A 19,899-nucleotide genomic window follows, 5' to 3' on the forward strand; every position below is an offset into this window, starting at 1 on the left:
TTGCAAAGCCGAACAATACGACACCTGACTCGGTTGTCTTTTCTGAAAGGGGACACCTCTTTTGCCCCATAAACATGGCGGAATTTCCATATTAAGAGCTTAATATGGATAGGTTTTCCAATTTTTTTCCGTAACCGCTCAATGTAGAGTTATGAGCCCCGAAGCTGTTATACGTCACCATCTCCTGAGTATGTACGCCAAGACTCGTGATGATACGTCGCGCGGTTAGTAAGGTCACTTCTCGTTAGCGACGCCTGTTTCTAAACACGGCTTCAATTTATTTTTATGAAAAAATTAATATCTTGAAAACTAGCTGTTGCATATAACTAATATTTGTTAGACATGTAGCCCTTGACACTCTGACCTAGCCTAAAAAAATTCAGGGTTCTGTGACGCGCGCTTGGACCACAAAAGCCTTGTGAGCGACCGCTATTTTTACACACGTTTACAATGTAGTTCTAATAAAAAAAATAATATCTTAAAAGCGAACCGCCTCAAAGCCATCAATCTTCTCACACCTGTAGCAGTTGACACTGTGACCTACTCTAAAAAATTTCAAGGGTCTGCGTCGCAGTTTTAGGCCCCAAAAGCCTCTTTTGCTGCTCCTGTTTAACGCACAGAGTGCGTAATTTACGATTTAATTCTAATATATGAACAATATTATAGATACTAGTAGTGCAAAAGGACTAATTTTTCATACACATCTAGCCTTTGACACTCTGACCTACCATATAAAAACGCAGGCCAGTAGGACAGATGTAGCCCACGCAGCGGGCCAAAAATGTAGGCCTTTTTCACTAAAATGGGTATAAATAATAATTTTCCACAATGCTGTCCCAGAGCATTTCACAACCAGCAACGAACCGCGGGTCTGATAGAATCAACCGAGGCGTCCATTCGTTCGCCTTGCAAAGCCGAACAATACGACACCTGACTCAGTCGTCTTTTCTGAAAGGGGACTCCTCTTTTGCCCCATAAACATGGCGGAATTTCCATATTAAGAGCTTAATATGGATAGGTTTTCCAATTGTTTTCCGTAACCGCTCAATGTAGAGTTATGAGCCCCGAAGCTGTTATACGTCACCATCTCCTGAGTATGTACGCCAAGACTCGTGATGATACGTCGCGCGGTTAGCAAGGTCACTTCTCGTTAGCGACGCCTGTTTCTAAACACGTCTTCAATTTATTTTTATAAAAAAATTAATATCTTGAAAACTAGCTGTTGCATATAACTAATATTTGTTAGACGTGTAGCCCTTGACACTCTGACCTAGCCTAAAAAAAATCAGGGTTCTGTGACGCGCGCTTGGACCACAAAAGCCTTGTGAGCGACCGCTATTTTTACACACGTTTACAATGTAGTTCTAATAAAAAAAATAGTATCTTAAAAGCGAACCGCCTCAAAGCCTTCAAACTTCTCACACCTGTAGCAGTTAACACTATGACCTACCCTAAAAAAATTTCAAGGGTCTGTGTCGCAGTTTTAGGCCCCAAAAGCCTATTTTGCTGCTCCTGTTTAACGCACAGAGTGCGTAATTTACTATTTAATTCTAATAAATGAACAATATTATAGATAATAGTAGTGCAAAAGGCCTAATTTTTCATACACATCTAGCCTTTGACACTCTGACCTACCATATAAAAACTCAGGCCAGCAGGACAGATGTAGCCCGCGCAGCGGGTCAAAAATTTAGGCCTTTTTCACTAAAATGGGTATAAATAATAATTTTCCATAATGCTGTCCCAGAGCATTTCACAACCAGCAACGAACCGCGGGTCTGATAGAATCAACCGAGGCGTCCATTCGTTCGCCTTGCAAAGCCGAACAATACGACACCTGACTCGGTCGTCTTTTCTGAAAGGGGACTCCTCTTTTGCCCCATAAACATGGCGGAATTTCCATAATAGGAGCTTAATATGGATAGGTTTTCCAATTTTTTTCCATAACCGCTCAATGTAGAGTTATGAGCCCCGAAGCTATTATACGTCACCATCTCCTGAGTATGTACGCCAAGACTCTTGATGGTACATCGCGCAGTTAGCGAGGAAAATCCTCGTTAGCGACGCCTGTTTCTGCACACGGCTTCAATTTATGTTTAGGAAAAAAATTAATATCTTAAAAACTAACTGTTGCATATAACTAATATTTGTTAGACATGTAGCCCTTGACACTCTCACCTAGCCTAAAAATATTCAGGGTTCTGTGACGCACGCTTGGACCACAAAAGCCTTGTGAGCGACGGCTATTTTTACACGCTTACAATTTAGTTCTAATGAAAAACTCAGCGAGTTACGCTGTTTACATAACTCACGAACATATAACGTTTTTCATGATCGCAAAACATCTCGCTCAGCCGCAACACACAGTTTTTATGAAGATTAAAAAATATATACATTTATTGAATACATCCAAACATCCCAGAACCCAACAAATAAAAGTGCTATTGTTCTCTGTGCATTTTAATGTCCATTAAAAGTCCATGTTTTTAAGATTCTTATTTCTTCTTCCATTAGTCTAAAATGTATTTTGCTCTGGGACCTTTTTTCCCCAGAGCTGATGTCCTAAAGTCCTCTTTATTTTCTCTTCTTCCGGCCGGTGGTTTTGAAGCAATCCTATGATTGAAAGATCATAGATTATTAATAATTAGTATCTCATGCTTACTTTACTAACGGTCCTAATTGTATTCATTAATCCTCTACAATGTTATTAATATAACTCTAATCTTTATTTATTTTTTCTTAAACAGACAAAACAGGACCCCAATGACCTCTGCTATAAGACAGAGTTGATGATTGTGAACCCACGACCACTGAGGAACCCAAAGAGGTTTTCCATGCATTTTCCAGCACATATCAGCTCAGAAACATCATGATAGTGAATTGCAAGGCCTTTAGATGCTAAATTTGCCAAGTTTTTCCTAGCAATAGCAAGGGTAGCCTTTATATCCTCATCGCTGCTGTGCTTCATGCATTTTTTGTGCAGGTTCCCAGCATCAACTCTGTCTTATAGCAGATGGGGCAGGTCATTGGGGTCCTGGTTTGCCTGTTTAAGAAAAAATGAATAAAGATTACAGTTACATTAATAACATTGAAGAAGATTAATGCATATCGTTAGGACCGTTAGTAAACTAATAATGAGACATACTACGCTGCTTCTGTAACTGCCATTCACTACTATTGGAGTCACGGAAACAGCGTAGCTCATTAAATAAAAAAATATATATCAATTTATTGAATACATCCAAACATCCCAGAACCCAACAAATAAAAGTGCTTTTGTTCCCTGTGCATTTTAATGTCCATTAAAAGTCCATAATTTATAAGCTTCTTATTTCTTCTTCCATTGGTCCAAAATGTCTTTTACTCTTGGACGGTTTTTTCCCCAGAGCTGATGTCCTATAGCCCTCTTTATTTCGTCTTCTTCCGGCAGGTGGTCCTGAAGCAATTCTATGATTAAAAGGTCATATAGATGATTAATAATTAGTATTAATATTGTATTGTGATAGAGAGAACAAAAAAAGAATGAACATCATTCTTACCTATTATGTAGTCCACTCGCATTCTGTTCTGCAGTTTCCTCCACCGATCGTACAGATGTTGTCCATGGATTGTGGACTCTGCATTGCATCTTTTAAGCGCTGGTGGATCCTTCTCCACAGTGAGGGGATACTTGCCTGTAAATCTTTCAAATTCGACCTCCTTAGAGCAGATTGCAGGAGGTATATTGTCTTGTGCTGTACCCATTATTAGAATATCTTCCATCGCAGCTCTGCAAAAGACACAATTATTTTAGTGAAAGAGATAATAGAAAAGAGCAAAACCAAGGGTCAAGAATATGAACATATTATTGCTCTGGTACTTACTTTGAGGTGGAAGCCTGCTCTTCCAATTCCCGTTGAATTCTGTCCGGCAACAATGATGCCTTTATCATGTTGTCTATGGTCTTCTCCCAGTAGACCCGCTCTGCAGTGATGTTTGAATGCGCCAATAATTTTGAGAATATTTGTGTCTCATTGGGATTTCTGCAATTTGAGGACACAAAGGTCTCTGACATTCTCCTGACCACCTGGCTGCTCACTGGCTTTAATCCAAATCTATACAATAGAAGAAATTATTATTAAAAGAATAGTTTATAACGTTGGCATGTAGAGTGGAAATCTAACTGTCACTAATAAGAACTTACCTTGTATGAAATCTTGCTACATCGTTTGAAACATTGTATAGCCTTTCTCCGGAGGTGGAGATAAAGAAGTTGGCAATAGTTTTGTTCGTCTTCAAAAGCGTAGGCCTCACTAAGTTGTGATATATTTCAAACCACTGGAAAAAAAATACATAGTCGTGAGATTGATGAACGAAAGAATGATAGATGAGAGGTGCCGTAGATTACATTATACTGTAAGATTCATACCTTTTCCTCCTCTTTATCTAGAATCAATGTTGCTGCTTGTTGTGTTGCAGTCTTGTGTTCCAGGAAAGATATTACCACGCTGCTCTCTTTTCCTGCTACTCTTTCTTTCCATTCATTGACCTACAAGATAAATAAATTGTGAAAACAAGCACTGCACAAATGTTCAAAGACAGCATTAAAAAAAACAAAAAAAAAACAAAGGTTACTTACTGTCATATTTTGGACCACACCAGGTCGTTGCATTTTTTTTAAGACAATGATGGACTCCAAATAATTGATGATTGTTAATTTTTCGCTATCAAGGAGTGTATCGCCATTTTCAGCCATCCTCAACACCATTTGGAAAGTGGGTCCAGCAACTTTCAACAACGTTCTCAAATCGTCAGGCTTTAAAACGGTCTGAAATATTCGCTTATGTCTATTGAAAGAAAATAAATGCAGTTTAACAAATGAAAAGGCAGAAGAAATAATGAATTGTGTTTTTGTCAATCTATTCTAAGACCTCATAAAACTTTTCTTAGACTTACTTCTTTGCAACAATCTCCTTGGAAATTCCTTTGTGTAGCCTCTTTTGACTAACAGAAAGAGCAGACAAGTAATTTTTGACTGCTTTGTAGGTCTTTCTGTCTTTGTGCTTTTGACATTTGACATTTTTCAGATAAGAGACGAAACGCTTCACATTCTTATGATAATTGAAGACAGTTTGATGAGTGTTTCCGATTGCCAGCAGCTTGTCAAAGTACTTGTGTGTCTCCTCAATGTCGTCGACAAATTTCAGAGATGGCTTCTTGCTGTCTATAAAATACAGGAAGCGAGCAACGTTCTCTGCCTATAATGATGAAATGGGATTAATTAAAAGGAACAGAATCTTACATAGATCTATGTTACTTACATGATGATTTGGTGCTTACCTCCTGTTTGTATCTGACGACGCCTAAGCCTGTTCTAAGGTGGTTGACAAAACCAGCGATCAACTCAGAGTTCAGAGAATGCCTCTTGTAGAATCCAGCTTCTGACATTTTCTTTCTCAATGGGTTGTTCCAGGATATCTTGGGCTCGTCAGCCAGTGTTTCCTGGTCCCTCGCATTGTTCTCTTCTTTTTCCGCATCCTCTGGCCGTTCATCCTTATCTTCCATAGTGCCTTCGTCATTTTCCTTGTCAGAGTCGCTTGTCGTGACTTCTTCTGATTCTTCTTCTTCTTCTTCTTCATCTTCCTCCTCCTCCATTATGACATCATCTGACTGTTGACAGCTATTAAACAAAACAATATATATTATTATCACATGCAAGAAAAATATATTTCCACAACATGTATAAAGCTTGCAGGCAAAACATTTCTCACCTTTTGTGTGGACATTTTTTGTTTTTTTCTTTGACCACTGGCTCACATACTTTAGTTTCCAGGGCTTTTGTCATCTCAACTTCGGAATTATCATTTCTGACTGTATCAGACCTTAAAAGTGGAAAGACAAAATGAATGATATTAGAAAAATGCATACAAAAATATAATATAAATGCATTTTTTTTTATATGAGACCAATACTCTAGTTATTGTAATAGTACTTACCTTGGCACAGGAGGGGTGTTGAGGATTGTGAAACCACGGCCACTGAGGAACTCGAGGAGGTTTTCCATGCATTTTCCAGCACATACCAGCTGAGAAACCTCATGGTAGTGAATTGCAAGGCCTTTAGATGCTACATTTGTCAAGTTTTTCCTAGCAATAGCAAGGGTAGCCTTTATAGCCTCATCGCTGCTGTGCTTCATGCATTTTCTGTGCAGGTGGGTACCCAGCATCAACTCTGTCTTGTAACAGATGGGGCATGTCATTGGGGTCCTGTTTTGCCTGTTTAAGAAAAAATAAATAAAGATTAGAGTTATATTAATAACATTGTAGAGGATTGATGCATATCATTAGGACTGTTAGTAAACTAAGAATGAGACAGACAAAGATACTTACGCTTTGGATGGCATTTTTAGGCTTGAGATAGACCTGTAGAATATAAGATAAAACAATTAATAAAGCTTTTAAAAAAGCTCAAGAAGTAAAAGGCAAAAGGGTGCAAACAGAGGTAGTAAATGGAGTGAATCCTTTCAGATCAGTCCAGTACAGTAGCTAGACAGCAGAACAATCCGTGTAGATCAGTCTAGTAGAGAGAGCTGAGCTTCAGTAAATTGTTCAAAGTGTTGTGAGAGACTGGACTCAGTACTGCTCCTTTTAACCCCTTCCCTCTTTAGCCACTTTTGACCTTCCTGACCGAGCCTCATTTTTCAAATCTGACATCTGTCACTTTATGTGGTAATAACTCCGGAATGCTTTCACCTATCCAAGCGATTCTGAGATTGTTTTCTCGTGACACATTGGACTTTATGTTACTGGCAAAATTTGCTCGATATGTTCAGCATTTAATTGTGAAAAACACCAAAATTTAGCGAAAAATTGCAAAAATTAGCATTTTTCTCAATTTAAATGTATCTGCTTGTAAGACAGGCAGTTATACCACACAAAATTGTTTCTAATTAACATCACCCATATGTCTACTTTAGATTGGCATCGTTTTTTGAACATCCTTTTATTTTTCTATGACCTCACAAGGCTTAGAACTTTAGCAGCAATTTCTCACATTTTCAAGAAAATTTCAAAAGGCCATTTTTACAGGGGCCAGTTCAGTTGTGAAGTGGCTTTGAGGGCCTTATATATTAGAAACCCCCAAAAAGTCACCCCATTTTAAAAACTTCACCCCTCAAAGTATTCAAAACAGCATTTAGAAAATGTCTTAACCCTTTACACATGTCACAGGAATTAAAGCAATGTAGAGGTGAATTTTACAAATTTCATATTTTTTTGCAGAAATAAATTTTTAGTACAATTTTTTTTATAACACAGAAGGTTTTACCAGAGAAATGCAACTCAATATTTGTTGCCCAGTTTCTGCAGTTTTAGGAAATATCCCACATGTGGCCGTAGCGTGCTACTGGACTGAAGCACCGGCCTCAGAAGCAAAGGAGCACCTGGTGGATTTTGGGGCCTTATTTTTGTTAGAATAAATTTTAGGCACCATGTCAGGTTTGAAGGGCTCTTGCGGTGCCAAAACAGTCAAAATCCCCCAAAAGTGACCCCATCTGGGAAACTACACACCTCAAGGAAATTATCTAGGGGTACAGTGAGCATTTTGACCGCACAGCTTTTTTACAGAAATTATTAGAAGTAGGCCGTGAAAATTAAAATCAACATTTCTTCAAAGAAAATGTAGGTTTAGCGATTTTTTTTCTCATTTTCACAAAGACTAAAGGAGAAAAAGCACCGTAAAATTTGTAAACCAATCTCTCCCGAGTAAAACAATACCCCACATGTGGTAATAACCGGTTGTTTGGAGACACGGCGAGGCTGAGAAGGGAAAGAGCGCTATTTGGCTTTTGGAGCTCAAGTTTAGCAGGAATGGTTTGTGGAGGCCATGTCACATTTACAAAGCCCCTGAGGGGACAAAACAGTGGAAACCCCCCACAAGTGACCCCATTTCGGAAACTACGCCCATTGAGAAAATTATCTAGGGGTATAGTGAGCGTTTTGACCCAACAGGTTTTTTGCATAAATTATTGGAAATAGGCCCTGAAAATGACAATCTAAATTTTTTCAAAGAAAATGTAGGTTTAGCTAATTTTTTCTCATTTCCACAAGGACTGAAGGAGAAAAAGCACCGTAAAATTTGTAAACCAATCTCTCCCGAGTAAAACAATGCCCCACATGTGGTAATAAACGGTTGTTTGGAGACACGGCAGGGCTGAGAAGGGAAAGAGCGCTATTTGGCTTTTGGAGCTCAAGTTTAGCAGGAATGGTTTACGGAGGCCATGTCACATTTACGAAGTCCCTGAGGAGACAAAACAGTGGAAACCCCCCCACAAGTGACCCCATTTTGGAGACTACACCCATTGAGGAAATTATCTAGGGGTATAGTGAGCTTTTTGACCCCACATGTTTTTTGCAGAAATTATTGGAAGTAGGCCCTGAAAATAAAAATCAACATTTTTTCAAAGAAAATGTAGGTTTAGCTTATTTTTACTCATTTCCACAAGGACTGAAGGAGAAAAAGCACCACAAAATTTGTAAAGCAATTTCTCCCGAGTAAAACAATACCCCACGTGTGGTAATAAACGGCTGTTTGGAGACACGGCTTGGCTTAGAAGGGAAAGAGCGCTATTTGGCTTTTGGAGATCACATTGAGCAGGAATGGTTTGCGGCGGCCATGTCACATTTGCAAAGCCCCTGAGGGGAAAAAACAATGAAAACGCCCAAAAAGTGACACCATTTAGGAAACTACACCTCTTGAGGAATTCATCTAGGGGCGTAGTGAGCATTTTGACCCCACAGATGTTTCATAGAATTTATTAGAATTGGGCAGTGAAAATAAAAACAATCCTTTTTCTTCAATAAGACGTAGCTTTAGCGCAAATTTTTTCATTTTCGCAACAAATAAAGGAAAAAAAAGAACCCAACATTTGTAAAGCAATTTCTACCGAGTACGGCAATACCCCATATGTGGTCATAAACTGCTGTTTGGGCACACGGCAGGGCTCAGAAGGGAAGGACCGCCATTTGGAGTGCAGATGTTTCTGGATTGGTTTCTGGGCGCCTGTGGGCCCAAAACAGTGGAAACCCCCCAGAAGTGACCCCATTTTGGAAACTACACCCCTCAATGCTTTTACCTAGGGGTGTAGTGAGCATGTTAACCCTGCAGGTGTTTTGTAGAAATTAGTGTGAACTCGATGTTGCAGAGTGAAAATGGGATTTTTTCCACAGATATGTGGACAATATGTGGTGCCCAGCTTGTGCCACCATAACGAGACAGCTCTCTAATTATTATGCTGGGTTTCCTGGTTTTAGAAACACCCTACATGTGGCCCTAATCTCTTGCCTGGACAGTCGACCAGGCTCAGGAGTGAAAGCGTACCATGTAAAATTGAGGCCTAATTTGGCGATTTACAAAGTATTGGTTCACAACTGCAGAGGCTCAGATGTGAAATAATAAAAATAAACCCCTGGGAAGTGACCCCACTATGGAAACTGCACCCCTCAAGGCATTTATTAAGGGGTGTAGTGAGCATTTTCACCCCACAGATCTTTTCCATAAATGAATGCGCTGTGGATGGTGCAAATTAAAAATTTATATTTTTCCCTAGATATGCCATTCAGTGGCAAATATGTCGTGCCCAGCATATGCCACTGGAGACACACACCCCAAAAATTGCTAAAAGGGTTCTCCCGGGTATGACGATGCCATATATGTGGAAGGAAACTGCTGTTTGGGCACGCTGTAGGGTTCAGATGGGAGGAAATGCCATTTGGCTTTTGGAGCGTGGATTTTGCTTGGTAGTAGTTTTGTTTGGAGTCTTACTGGTGTTTCCGTTTATAATGTAGGGCATATGTAAGCCGGGCGGAGTATATAAGGGGCATAGTCAGGTGGTATAATAACGGGGTAAAAAAAAGCAATAAAATAATCCATAGATGTGTGTTACGCTGTGAAGCAATCCTTTCTGCACAGGCCGGTGTCGCACTGATAAATGGTGTCATTTCTTATCCCCCTTTTGGTCCACACTCCGCGCCTTTGTAGTTTGGGGAATTTTGCTGGGAAGTGTTGTCCTGGTATAATACGGGCACCGTCGCTTCCAGCGGATATGTTTGGGCCCTCCCTTTCCTGGTTCCCTAATTTTAGGTCCTTGAAAAATCGCCTCTTCAAACAGAAGAAATGTTCCCCTCGGGCACAACTGCATATTTTTTTATTTCCTGACTTATTGGAGCCATAACTAATTTTATTTTTCATAGACGTAGCGGTATGAGGGCTGGTTTGTTGCGGGATGAGCTGTAGTTATTATTGGTACCATTTTGGGGTACATGCGACTTTTTGATCACCTTTTATCCTATTTTTTGGGATGCCAGGTAAACAAAAAAACGCAATTCTGGCACAGCTTTTTTCGGGTTTTTTTTATACAGCGTTCACCATGCGTTATAAATTACATGTTAACTTTATTCTGCGGGTCAGTACGATCCCGGCGATACCTAATTTATAGAACTTTTTCATGTTTTACAACTTTTTTGCACAATAAAATTACTTTTGTAAAAAGAATGTATTTTTTCTGTCGCCAAGTTGTGAGAACCATAACTTTTTAATTTTTTTGTCGACGGAGGTGTATGAGGGCTTGTTTTTTGCGGGACGAGCTATAGTTTTTATAGGTACCATTTTTGGATACGTGCGACTTTTTGATCACTTTTTATTCTAATATTTGTAGGGCAAAGTGACCAAAAAACAGAAACTCTGGTAACGTTTTTTACGGTTTTTTTTACGCTGTTCACCGCGTGCAATAAATAATATAATATTTTGATACCTCCGGTCGTTACGGTCGTGGCGATACCAAATACATATGGTTTATTATTATTTTTCAATAATAAAGGACTTGATAAGAGTAAAAGGGGGATTGTGTTTTATTTGATTACTTGAAACTTTTACTGTTTTCAAACTTTTATTTTGTGCACTTTTTTTTACACTTTTTTATACTTTTTTTACACTTTTTCTCAAGTCCCACTAGGGGACTTGAAGTTCCAACGGTCAGATTTTTTTTTTTCTAATACATTGCACTACCTATGTAGTGCAATGTATTAGATCTGTCAGTCATTCACTGACAGCAAGCCGATTAGGCTTCGCCTCCCGGCGGGGCCTAAATCGGCTTCCGTAATGGCAGAGCAGGAGACCATTGTGTCTCCTGTTGCCATAACAGCAGTCGCCAGTCCCGATTGCCTGTCAGGGCTGGCGATCTGCTAGTAACCGCTACGATGCAGCAATCGCTTTCGATTGCTGCATCGAAGGGGTTAATGGCAGGGATCGGAGCTAGCTCCGGTTCCTGCCGTTACAGGTGGATGTCAGCTGTACAGTACAGCTGACTTCCACCGCTGATGACGCCGGATCAGCTCCTGACCCGGCGCCATCTTGCCGACAGCTACGGAAGCCGATCAGGCTCCGCCGCCGGGCGGATCTTGACCGGCTTCGGTGCTAGGCAGACCGGGAGGCCAGTATTAGGCCTCCGGTTGCCATTGCAGCCACCGGAACCCCGGCAATTTCATTACTGGGGTTCCGATGAGCTGCAAACACCTTAAGTGCAGCGATCGCGTTTGAGCGCTGCACTTAAGGGGTTAATGGCGGGGATCGAAGCTAATTTCGGTCCCCGCCGTTACAGTCGGATGTCAGCTGTAAGATACAGCTGAGATCCGGTGATGATGGGACCGGCTCAGCTTCTGAGCCGGTCCCAAACATTTGGCGTACATGTACGGCAAGATGCGGGAAGTCAGTACTTTCCATGACGTACATGTACGGCAAATGTCGGGAAGGGGTTAAACAGAAAGTTGGGAAACATTTACATTTTTGTAAGGTGTGAAAACTAGGTTTAGGGGGTGTGGCTAACACCTAGAGGAAAATGTGTGCAAGTTAGCAAAAACCCCTTACAAACACAAGCTAATGTAAGCATCCAATGCTAAATGTATATATATTTCTTATGTCAATTTTAATGCATATGCCTCTAAGTACATGTATTTATATACAATAAATACATATACAAAACAATATATATTATTATCACATGCAAGAAAAATATATTTCCACAACATGTATAAAGCTTGCAGGCAAAACATTTCTCACCTTTTGTGTGGACATTTTTTTATTTATTTTTTTGACCGCTGGCTCACATACTTTAGTTTCCAGGGCTTTTGTCATCTCATACAATACATATGTATATGTCAATACATATGTATATGTACTTATTATATATATATATATATATATATATATATATATATATCACTCTATACCAAATCCCACTATAGTAACCTGTGCACAGAAGTAATCCTGATCCATGGACATGTAGTATATTGAAATAAATTGTGCTGCACACCAATATAAGCAAAGTAAAATGATTTATTCAATTAATGAAGAGATGTGGCAAGCTTGAGAACAGTCCTAAGGCTGGACACAAAAGTCACATCTCTGCATTGATTGAATAAATCACTTTATTTTAAAAATGTGTACCTATTTCATATACATCTATTAAATGTAATATTTACTATCGTTTCTAAACTGACCTTTACAACATGTTTCTAGATACTGTTTGCATAGAAACCAGATTAGAATGTGGAATAGTGTTAAAATATATTAGTCCATGCCAAGGTGTCGATACTGGCAGAGTGGAGGTGACACATTTATATTGTTAGACTAAGCTGGCTCCGGCCAGGGGACAGTCATAATTGCCACTGTATTGTTTCAGCCAAACACATGTTTCAGCCACGTGTGAAATATTTCAATACACATACCACACTTTTGTTTTAGTATTCTCTAAAGTTGAGTTAATTTTTAATATAATAATTTATTTAGTTATTGATAATATATATATATATATATTTCTTATGGCAATTTCAATGCATATGTTTAAGTAGCCTCTAAGTATATGTATGTATTTATATGTATGTATATATATATATGTCTAAAGGAAATTAACTATCGATGCGCCTGAGCAGAACAACAGGGACTCTTTTGATTGCAGATAGTGATGTATCCCTCGACGTCACTTCAGCCCTTTGATAAAAGAAGAAAATAAATACTGATGTTAAAACAAAATGTGAGACATACAGTTTAATAAGCATATTAGTTTACAAAGTAAGGTCAATAAATGTATTTTATTATTACCCAGAGGAGCTCCCTTCCCCTCTCTGCCTCTGTGCCCTGGACCATGTTCGGATGAACAATGAGGATGGTACTTGTGCTCTGAAAAAATAACCAAACATTAGTATATCAATTGATAAGTCTAACACAACTAAACTGAGGACATTTATAATAAAACTGAGAGTTTATCTACTTTGAAGTCCAATCATCATCATCATCATCATGATCAGCCAAGCTTTCTTCTTCTCCTCGGTCAGTTGATTCACTCCAGTTCTCTTTGGCACTGTAATCTTGTTCCTGGGCTTCTTCGTGGGATGTGATGTCTTCTCTTTGGATTCCCTGGCCTCCTTCCTGAATGTTCTCTTGTCTATAGGGTAGACATAGAAAAAATAAAGCATTAAACTTCTAAAACAAATCATGTAATATTATACAGTATATATTATTTCCCTCCCACAATAAATTACCTTGAAGTGCTGGCTTGGGGCTGCTCACCACCGGCTTGCATTACCAGCATATAACCATGGCATATGTCCGTCAGTGTCTTCTCACGATAGTTTCTTTCCGCTGTCATGTTGGTGTGTGCCAAATATTTGGCAAACAGACACTTTTCAGAGTCAGAAAAATTAGGGAGAGTCCAAGTTTCGCAAATCCTCCTGACAAGCTGACTGGTGATGTTGGGTAGTTTATATCTAGAAAGGAAAATAGAAAAACATAATACATACACAGCACTTAGAATTGAATAAAGACAGGTGACTTTTAAGAAACTTACTTTGTGTGGTACCGCAGGATGTCATTGGAAACATTATAAATTTCCTTTCCAGATGTAGAGAGGAAAAATACTTCTGTTGGCATGTTGTTCTTTAGCAACATTGGTCTTACTATCTCAAAGTAGACATTAAACCACGAGGGGAGGGATACAAATAAAGAGATTATTGAAAAGCATCTTTACAACTCCATAAAGTAAGTAGGAGCCTTATAGAAACTTACCATTTCTTCCTCCTTTGTTAGCACATAGGTTGCCACTTGGTGTGTAGAGGTCTTGTGTAATTTGACCCCAACAACTACCAGGTCTAAACCCAAATATCTGTGAGTGATCCTCTCATTCCACTCTGAAACCTATGAGTCAAAAGGAAAAAGTATGAGGGACAGGAAAGCAAATTATTTACTGAATATAATTTTCCTATCAATTCTAAGTTCACATCATACCATGTCAGTAGCTACTGGTTTTGGGAGAATAGATTGGATTATGGGAATATGTCAACAGAAGCTGCTCCCTGCCATGGAGCTAGGGATTAAGGGATTAACCAAGTAGAGGTGACAAATTTATATTGTTAGCTGCATCTGGCTCCAGCCAGGTGTGACATATTTTTAATGTGCATGACACTGTATTGTTACAGCCCAATCCCTGAGCCAGCTATGTGTGAGATTTGTCAATGTACTTGCCACTGTATTGTGTTAGCCCAACACTACGCCAAGCCACTTGTGATTTTTTTTTCTATACATATGCCACTCTTTTGTTTCAGCATAATTTCTGCCTCTAGCCAGGTGTAAGGTTTTTACATAGATTATTCACTCTGTTCTTGCAGACAAATATCCGACTTTAATAAGCTAACATTAACCTTATGCAGGCTTCACACCATTATCGGCCTTCAGGGCTCCCCTACACTATTAAAAGTATTTAACTGCAGCCATAAGGCCTCCAGACACTTCTCTAAAAAGCACCCCAAAGCATAACCATAACAGGGTAGGAAAACAAAATGACGCAGAAAAACAGGAGGAGAAAGCTACTTACAGTCTTATGTCTGACAACACCTGGCCGTTGCAGATGCCTCAAAATAAGCAGGGCCTCAAGATAATAAATAATTTCAAGTTGAGTGTCTCGCTTCATGTGTCTGTCTTTTGCAGCTTTGAGGCATTTCAGGAAGGTTGGCTTTGCCACAACTAAAAGCCTCTGACATTCCTGGGGTGTTTTCATAGCATTTGTCAATGACTTGTATCTAAACACAAAGTAAAGAGAAATGATTTTATTGTATATACACAAGTAATAAAGAGTAGTAGCAATATCTAAAATAAATATATACCTATTTGAGGTTTCATACTTTGTCTAAGGATACATTTGAGTTCATAACTCACCGTTTGCTGACAACTTCTCTTGAAATTCCCTTAGATAGCCTCTTTTGAATGTCCTCTGTAACATCCATAAAGAAGTTGCAGGACTTAAACAGCCTTGGTCTTTGTGCAGAGAGATTGGTCGCTCTCAGCTGATACGTCATGAACCTCCGGATATGTTTTAGGTAATTAAAGACAGTCTGGTTTGCAAGCTTCAGGTCACGCAGCTTTGTAAAAAAGGAGTTAACCTTCTCAATGTTGCTGACAAAGTCCAGATTGGGACGCTGCGGGTTCATGTAATAAAGGAACCTTGCCAAATTTTCAACCTCCTGCTTGTAGTTGGGCACATCCAATGTGTGCTGCAAATAGTCGGCAAAGCCCTTCAGTATTGGTTCGTCCAATGAATGTCGCTTGTATAGTCCAGCAGCCTTCATCTTCTGTCTTGTGACCACCGTCCATTTTGTCTGTAGGATTCTGTAATTTTGGAGAAAAGTGCAAGACATCAGATTTGACACATTTGACAGCCACAGAGAATACGTAAGGAGTATCTATGTACACTGACCTCTGTGTCCTGTCATCAAAGTTTCCTGTAGTTCCGCTTTCTTGATTGGATTCTTCCTCAGACTCTAGTTGAAGCTGAAAGTCTCTATCACTTTCCTCCTCTGCGCTGTCATCTTCATGTGCTCTTCTGCCTTCTTCATTGTGTTGGTCTTCCCTCGGGTCTTCAGGCTGTGCAAGGAATAGTGTGTCTGTAACTTCTTCCTCAGGATCTGCAGGGATCAGTGTGACCTCCATTTCCTCATCAGGGACTGGTATGGCTGCAATATCCTCTACAGCCGCTGTGTGATGTGGCACAGTAAGGACAGTTGATGCAGAGGTTGATGGTCTTCCATATTGTACATTGCTGTAAAATATAAAAAGCAACGTGAGTATAAGTGTAAACACTGGAGAGCTATGAGACATAAGCAGACAGGGGTGACACATACCTGGCCACAGTTGGTTTGTTAATGATCAAAAAGCCCCTGTCCTCGAGGAAGGGGACAACGTTTTCCAATGAGCCAAGAGAGATGATCTCTTGGTAACTGATTGCAGTGCCCTTAGATGCAATTTTCACCAGGGTTTTCCTGGCCAATGCCACAGTGGCTTTTATCTCCTCATCGCTGCTGAACCTCATACACTTTCTCCTCAGATATGTAGAGAATAATGTCTGTGTACGGTAACATACTGGGCATGTCATAGGAGTTCTGTTTTGCCTGTTGAAAGACATGAGGTTTTGGATTTAAAAATGTCCTAAGTAATATAGCTTAGTTTGAAATATACCCAAACTGCAATCTCAAAAATAGTCACAAGATGTCCCACTACATGCATACTGATTTGTTTCAGGCAGGCTACCTGAACAATGCCTGGGCTTGTACACTATGGCCTACTGAAAATAAAATGACACCTCTTCCCTAGCCCATGGCTCACCATGATTTCACTATACAATTTGCCTGAACTGAACATTAATGATGGACATAAATATACGTTAATAAACATATTTACTAACAATTTGGCTGCAGACTCCATTCCTGTAACTAGAACTTGTTGTCCTAAAGATGTATATTTGAGTAAAAAAAACAATAAATCTTTTAGAAGCCGTATCCAAAAGGCAGATGATGTAGGTATCCAGGTACAATGTCTCAAGTGTAGTATTGAATAAGGTGAATAGCAAAAAAATAATGCAATCCAAGAAGGAGATCAGTCAATAGCTTTCAAGAAAACTTCCAAACTGACTGAAAATGCCTCAGTGTTTTAAACTGTTTTATAGTGTGAGGTTGATGCTTTGTAAGAAGATCCTCTTACACAAACAACAAACAGAGCCTGTGATAGGAGAGTTTGAATGATGCACAAAAGCTTATCTGCCTTTTTAGTGGCTGAGGAGAATAACAGAGATAAAACTACAGACTCATGCTGAAAACCTGATAATACAATTGTTTGAATATAATAGGACATTTACATTTATTAAATGTGATATTTACTATCATTTCTATTTCATATACACTATACCTATTTCATATACACCTATTAAATGTAATATTTATTATCGTTTCTAAGCTGACCTTTACAACACGTTTTTTGCTACTGTTTTTATAGAAACTAGATAGGTATGTGGCATAGTGTTAAAATATATTAGAGTATGTACATTTTAATATGGTGCCCCCATAGCTGCACCATACAGTGTAATGCTCCCCATAGCTGTCCCATACAATTTAATACCCCCATAGCTACACCATACACTGTGATGCCCCCATAGCTGCACCATACCGTATAATGGCCGGATCATGACACGGATTTGAAACAGAACCGTGTGCCCGATGGACGCGAGCTAGGCGTCCATTCGTTCACCTTGCAGAGCCGAACAATATGACACCTGACTCTGTCGTCTTTTCTAAAAGGGTACCCCTCTTTTGCCCAATAAACATGGAGGAATTCCCTTATTAATTTATTTTTATTACAATAATTCTTGTAATAATAATGTTGTTATATTGTATAATATGTAAATATGGTTTATGCCTATGCTTAACTTTAAAGTGTAGCTAAATGTTTGGCAAACTTCTCACATGTCAAAGTGACATGTCAGAAGTTTGGATTGGTGGGGGTCTGAACACTGAGACCCCCACCAATCGCTAGAACAAAGCTGCTGAGCGTTCACACGAGTGCTTCAGCTGTTTTGTTTTAGCGATTGGTGGGGATCTCAGTGCTCGGACCCCCACCAATCCAAACTTCTGACATGTCACTGTGACATGTCAGAAGTTTGTCAAACATTTAGCTACACTTTAATTTTGTGTTCTGTATTAATAAAGTTGTTATGTTGTATTATATGTAAAGTTGGTTTCGGCCTATTCTTACAGTGTACCTAAACGTTTATCAAACTTCTGACATGGTTTTAGTGCAGCTATGGTGCCCCCATAGCTGCACCATTCATTTTAATATGGTGCCCCCATAGCTGTACCATACAGTGTAATGCTCCCACAGTTGCACCATACAGTATAATGCCCCCCATAGCTGTCCCATACCATTTAATACCATAGGTACAATGTCTCAAGTGTAGTATTGAACAAGGTGAATAGCAAAAAAATAATGCAATCCAAGAAGGAGATCAGTCAATAGCTTTCAAGAAAACTTCCAAACTGACTGAAAATGCCTCAGTGTTTTAAACTGTTTTATAGTGTGAGGTTGATGCTTTGTAAGAAGATCCTCTTACACAAACAACAAACAGAGCCTGTGATAGGAGAGTTTGAATGATGCACAAAAGCTTATCTGCCTTTTTAGTGGCTGAGGAGAATAACAGAGATAAAACTACAGACTCATGCTGAAAACCTGATAATACAATTGTTTGAATATAATAGGACATTTACATTTATTAAATGTGATATTTACTATCATTTCTATTTCATATACACTATACCTATTTCATTATCCCCTTAGTGACCACCAATACGCCTTTTTACGTCGGTCACTAATGGGCTTTAGGCTAGGCTGACGCCTTTTCACGTCAGCCTAGTCTAAGTCCTGCACGGGTCTCCCGTGCAGGCAGGAGCCGGGGCTCTGCTGTCTGATGACAGCTGAGCTCCTGCTCCAACGCCCGTGATCAAAGTTTACTTCGATCGCGGCCGTTTAACCCGTTAAATACCGCCGTCAATAGCGACCGCGGCATTTAACTTTGTTTACAGAGGGAGTGCGCTCCCTGTCACCCATCGGCGGCCCGCGAATGCAATCGCGGGTCTCCGATGGGGTGTCATGGCAGCCGGGGGCTTGATAAAAGCCCCCAGGTCTGCCCTGGACATATTCCTGTTAGGACGCGCCGGAGGCACGTCCTAACAGATTGCCTGTCAGATTTACACTGACAGGCAATAATGCTCTGGTATACGAAGTATACCAGAGCATTATAGCAGCGATCGGAACATCGCACAGTAAAGTCCCCTAGTGGGACTAATAAAATAAGTCATCAAAGTGAAATAAAAATTATTAATAAAAAGTACAGTAAAAAAATAAATAAAACCATTTTTTTCCATAAAAAGTGGTTTTATTTAGTAAAAGTGTAAAAAAAAAAAAAAAGTACACATATGTGGTATCGCCGCGACCGTAATGACTCCATTAATAAAGTTAATATGTAATTTAAACCGCAAAGTGAACACCGTAAAAAAAACGCAAAAAAACGTGGCGAAATTGCAATTTTTTTCCATTGCCCCCCAAAAAAGTCATAATAAAAATGAATCAATAAGTCCCATGCACCCCAAAACAGTACCATTCAAAACTACGTCTTGTCCCGCAGAAAACAAGCCCAAAAAATCACTACATTGATGGAAAAATAAAAAAATTACGGCTCTTGGAAAGCGACGATGCAAAAGCAAATAATTTTAGTTCAAAAGTGTTTTTATTGTGCAAAAGTCGTAAAACATAAAAAAACCTCTACATATGCGGTATCGCCGTAATCATACCGACCCATAGAATAAAGGTAACATGTTATTTACGTCGCATAGTGAACGGCGTCAATTTAAAAACGCATAGAACAATGGCGGAATTTCAGGTTTTTTTTATAATCCCCCCCAAAAAGGTTAATAAAAGTTAATATAAAAATTATATGTACCCAAAAATGGTGCCATTAAAAAGCACAACTAATCCCGCAAAAAACAAGTC

The 19,899-nt window shown here is 39.3% G+C and overlaps 2 protein-coding genes and 1 long non-coding RNA gene across 4 annotated transcripts in view; 1 reads left to right on the forward strand and 2 right to left on the reverse strand.

Annotated features, from left to right (window-relative positions):
• Positions 1–19,899, forward strand: part of LOC142729586 (uncharacterized) — a 234,225-nt gene that overhangs the window by 149,309 nt on the left and 65,017 nt on the right. The window lies entirely within an intron of this gene.
• Positions 3,202–14,149, reverse strand: LOC142729583 (uncharacterized). The gene is made up of 16 exons (XM_075849266.1): positions 14,098–14,149; positions 13,880–13,988; positions 13,575–13,799; positions 13,304–13,477; positions 13,135–13,212; positions 6,369–6,401; positions 5,976–6,254; positions 5,751–5,861; positions 5,320–5,659; positions 4,936–5,237; positions 4,619–4,826; positions 4,409–4,528; positions 4,184–4,317; positions 3,864–4,094; positions 3,540–3,769; positions 3,202–3,447 (listed from the first exon to the last, which is right to left on the reverse strand). Exons 2-16 carry the CDS (start codon positions 13,978–13,980, stop codon positions 3,329–3,331), a joined length of 2,685 nt encoding a protein of 894 aa, XP_075705381.1. The 5' UTR covers positions 13,981–13,988; positions 14,098–14,149; the 3' UTR covers positions 3,202–3,328.
• LOC142729584 (uncharacterized) overlaps positions 13,965–19,899 on the reverse strand; it is a 59,933-nt gene continuing 53,998 nt past the window's right edge. Inside the window, exons 1-6 of one of the 2 annotated variants that reach the window (XM_075849268.1) lie at positions 16,766–17,749; positions 16,206–16,472; positions 15,782–16,123; positions 15,244–15,693; positions 14,903–15,107; positions 13,965–14,226 (exon numbers count right to left, since the gene is read on the reverse strand). In XM_075849268.1, the coding sequence (XP_075705383.1) occupies positions 14,056–14,226; positions 14,903–15,107; positions 15,244–15,693; positions 15,782–16,123; positions 16,206–16,472; positions 16,766–16,785 (1,455 nt within the window). In that variant the 5' untranslated portion in view covers positions 16,786–17,749 and the 3' untranslated portion in view covers positions 13,965–14,055. Of the gene's footprint in view, positions 14,227–14,902; positions 15,108–15,243; positions 15,694–15,781; positions 16,124–16,205; positions 16,473–16,765; positions 17,750–19,899 lie in introns of those variants that run through there. The other variant, XM_075849267.1, reaches the window with a different exon arrangement.

Source organism: Rhinoderma darwinii, unplaced genomic scaffold, assembly GCF_050947455.1.
Source record: "Rhinoderma darwinii isolate aRhiDar2 unplaced genomic scaffold, aRhiDar2.hap1 Scaffold_726, whole genome shotgun sequence".
NCBI classification, from domain to species: Eukaryota; Metazoa; Chordata; class Amphibia; order Anura; family Rhinodermatidae; genus Rhinoderma; species Rhinoderma darwinii.

What these genes read in the sequence shown, in the direction of transcription:
- LOC142729583 (XM_075849266.1), bottom strand. Translation starts at nt 13,980, where the DNA reads ATGTTGCTAAAGAACAACATGCCAACAGAAGTATTTTTCCTCTCTACA. An exon ending in CCCCAAGCCAGCACTTCAAG is followed by an intron (nt 13,478 to 13,574) that starts GTAATTTATTGT and finishes TCTACCCTATAG; the next exon opens with ACAAGAGAACATTCAGGAAG. An exon ending in AAGGAGATTGTTGCAAAGAA is followed by an intron (nt 4,827 to 4,935) that starts GTAAGTCTAAGA and finishes TTCTTTCAATAG; the next exon opens with ACATAAGCGAATATTTCAGA.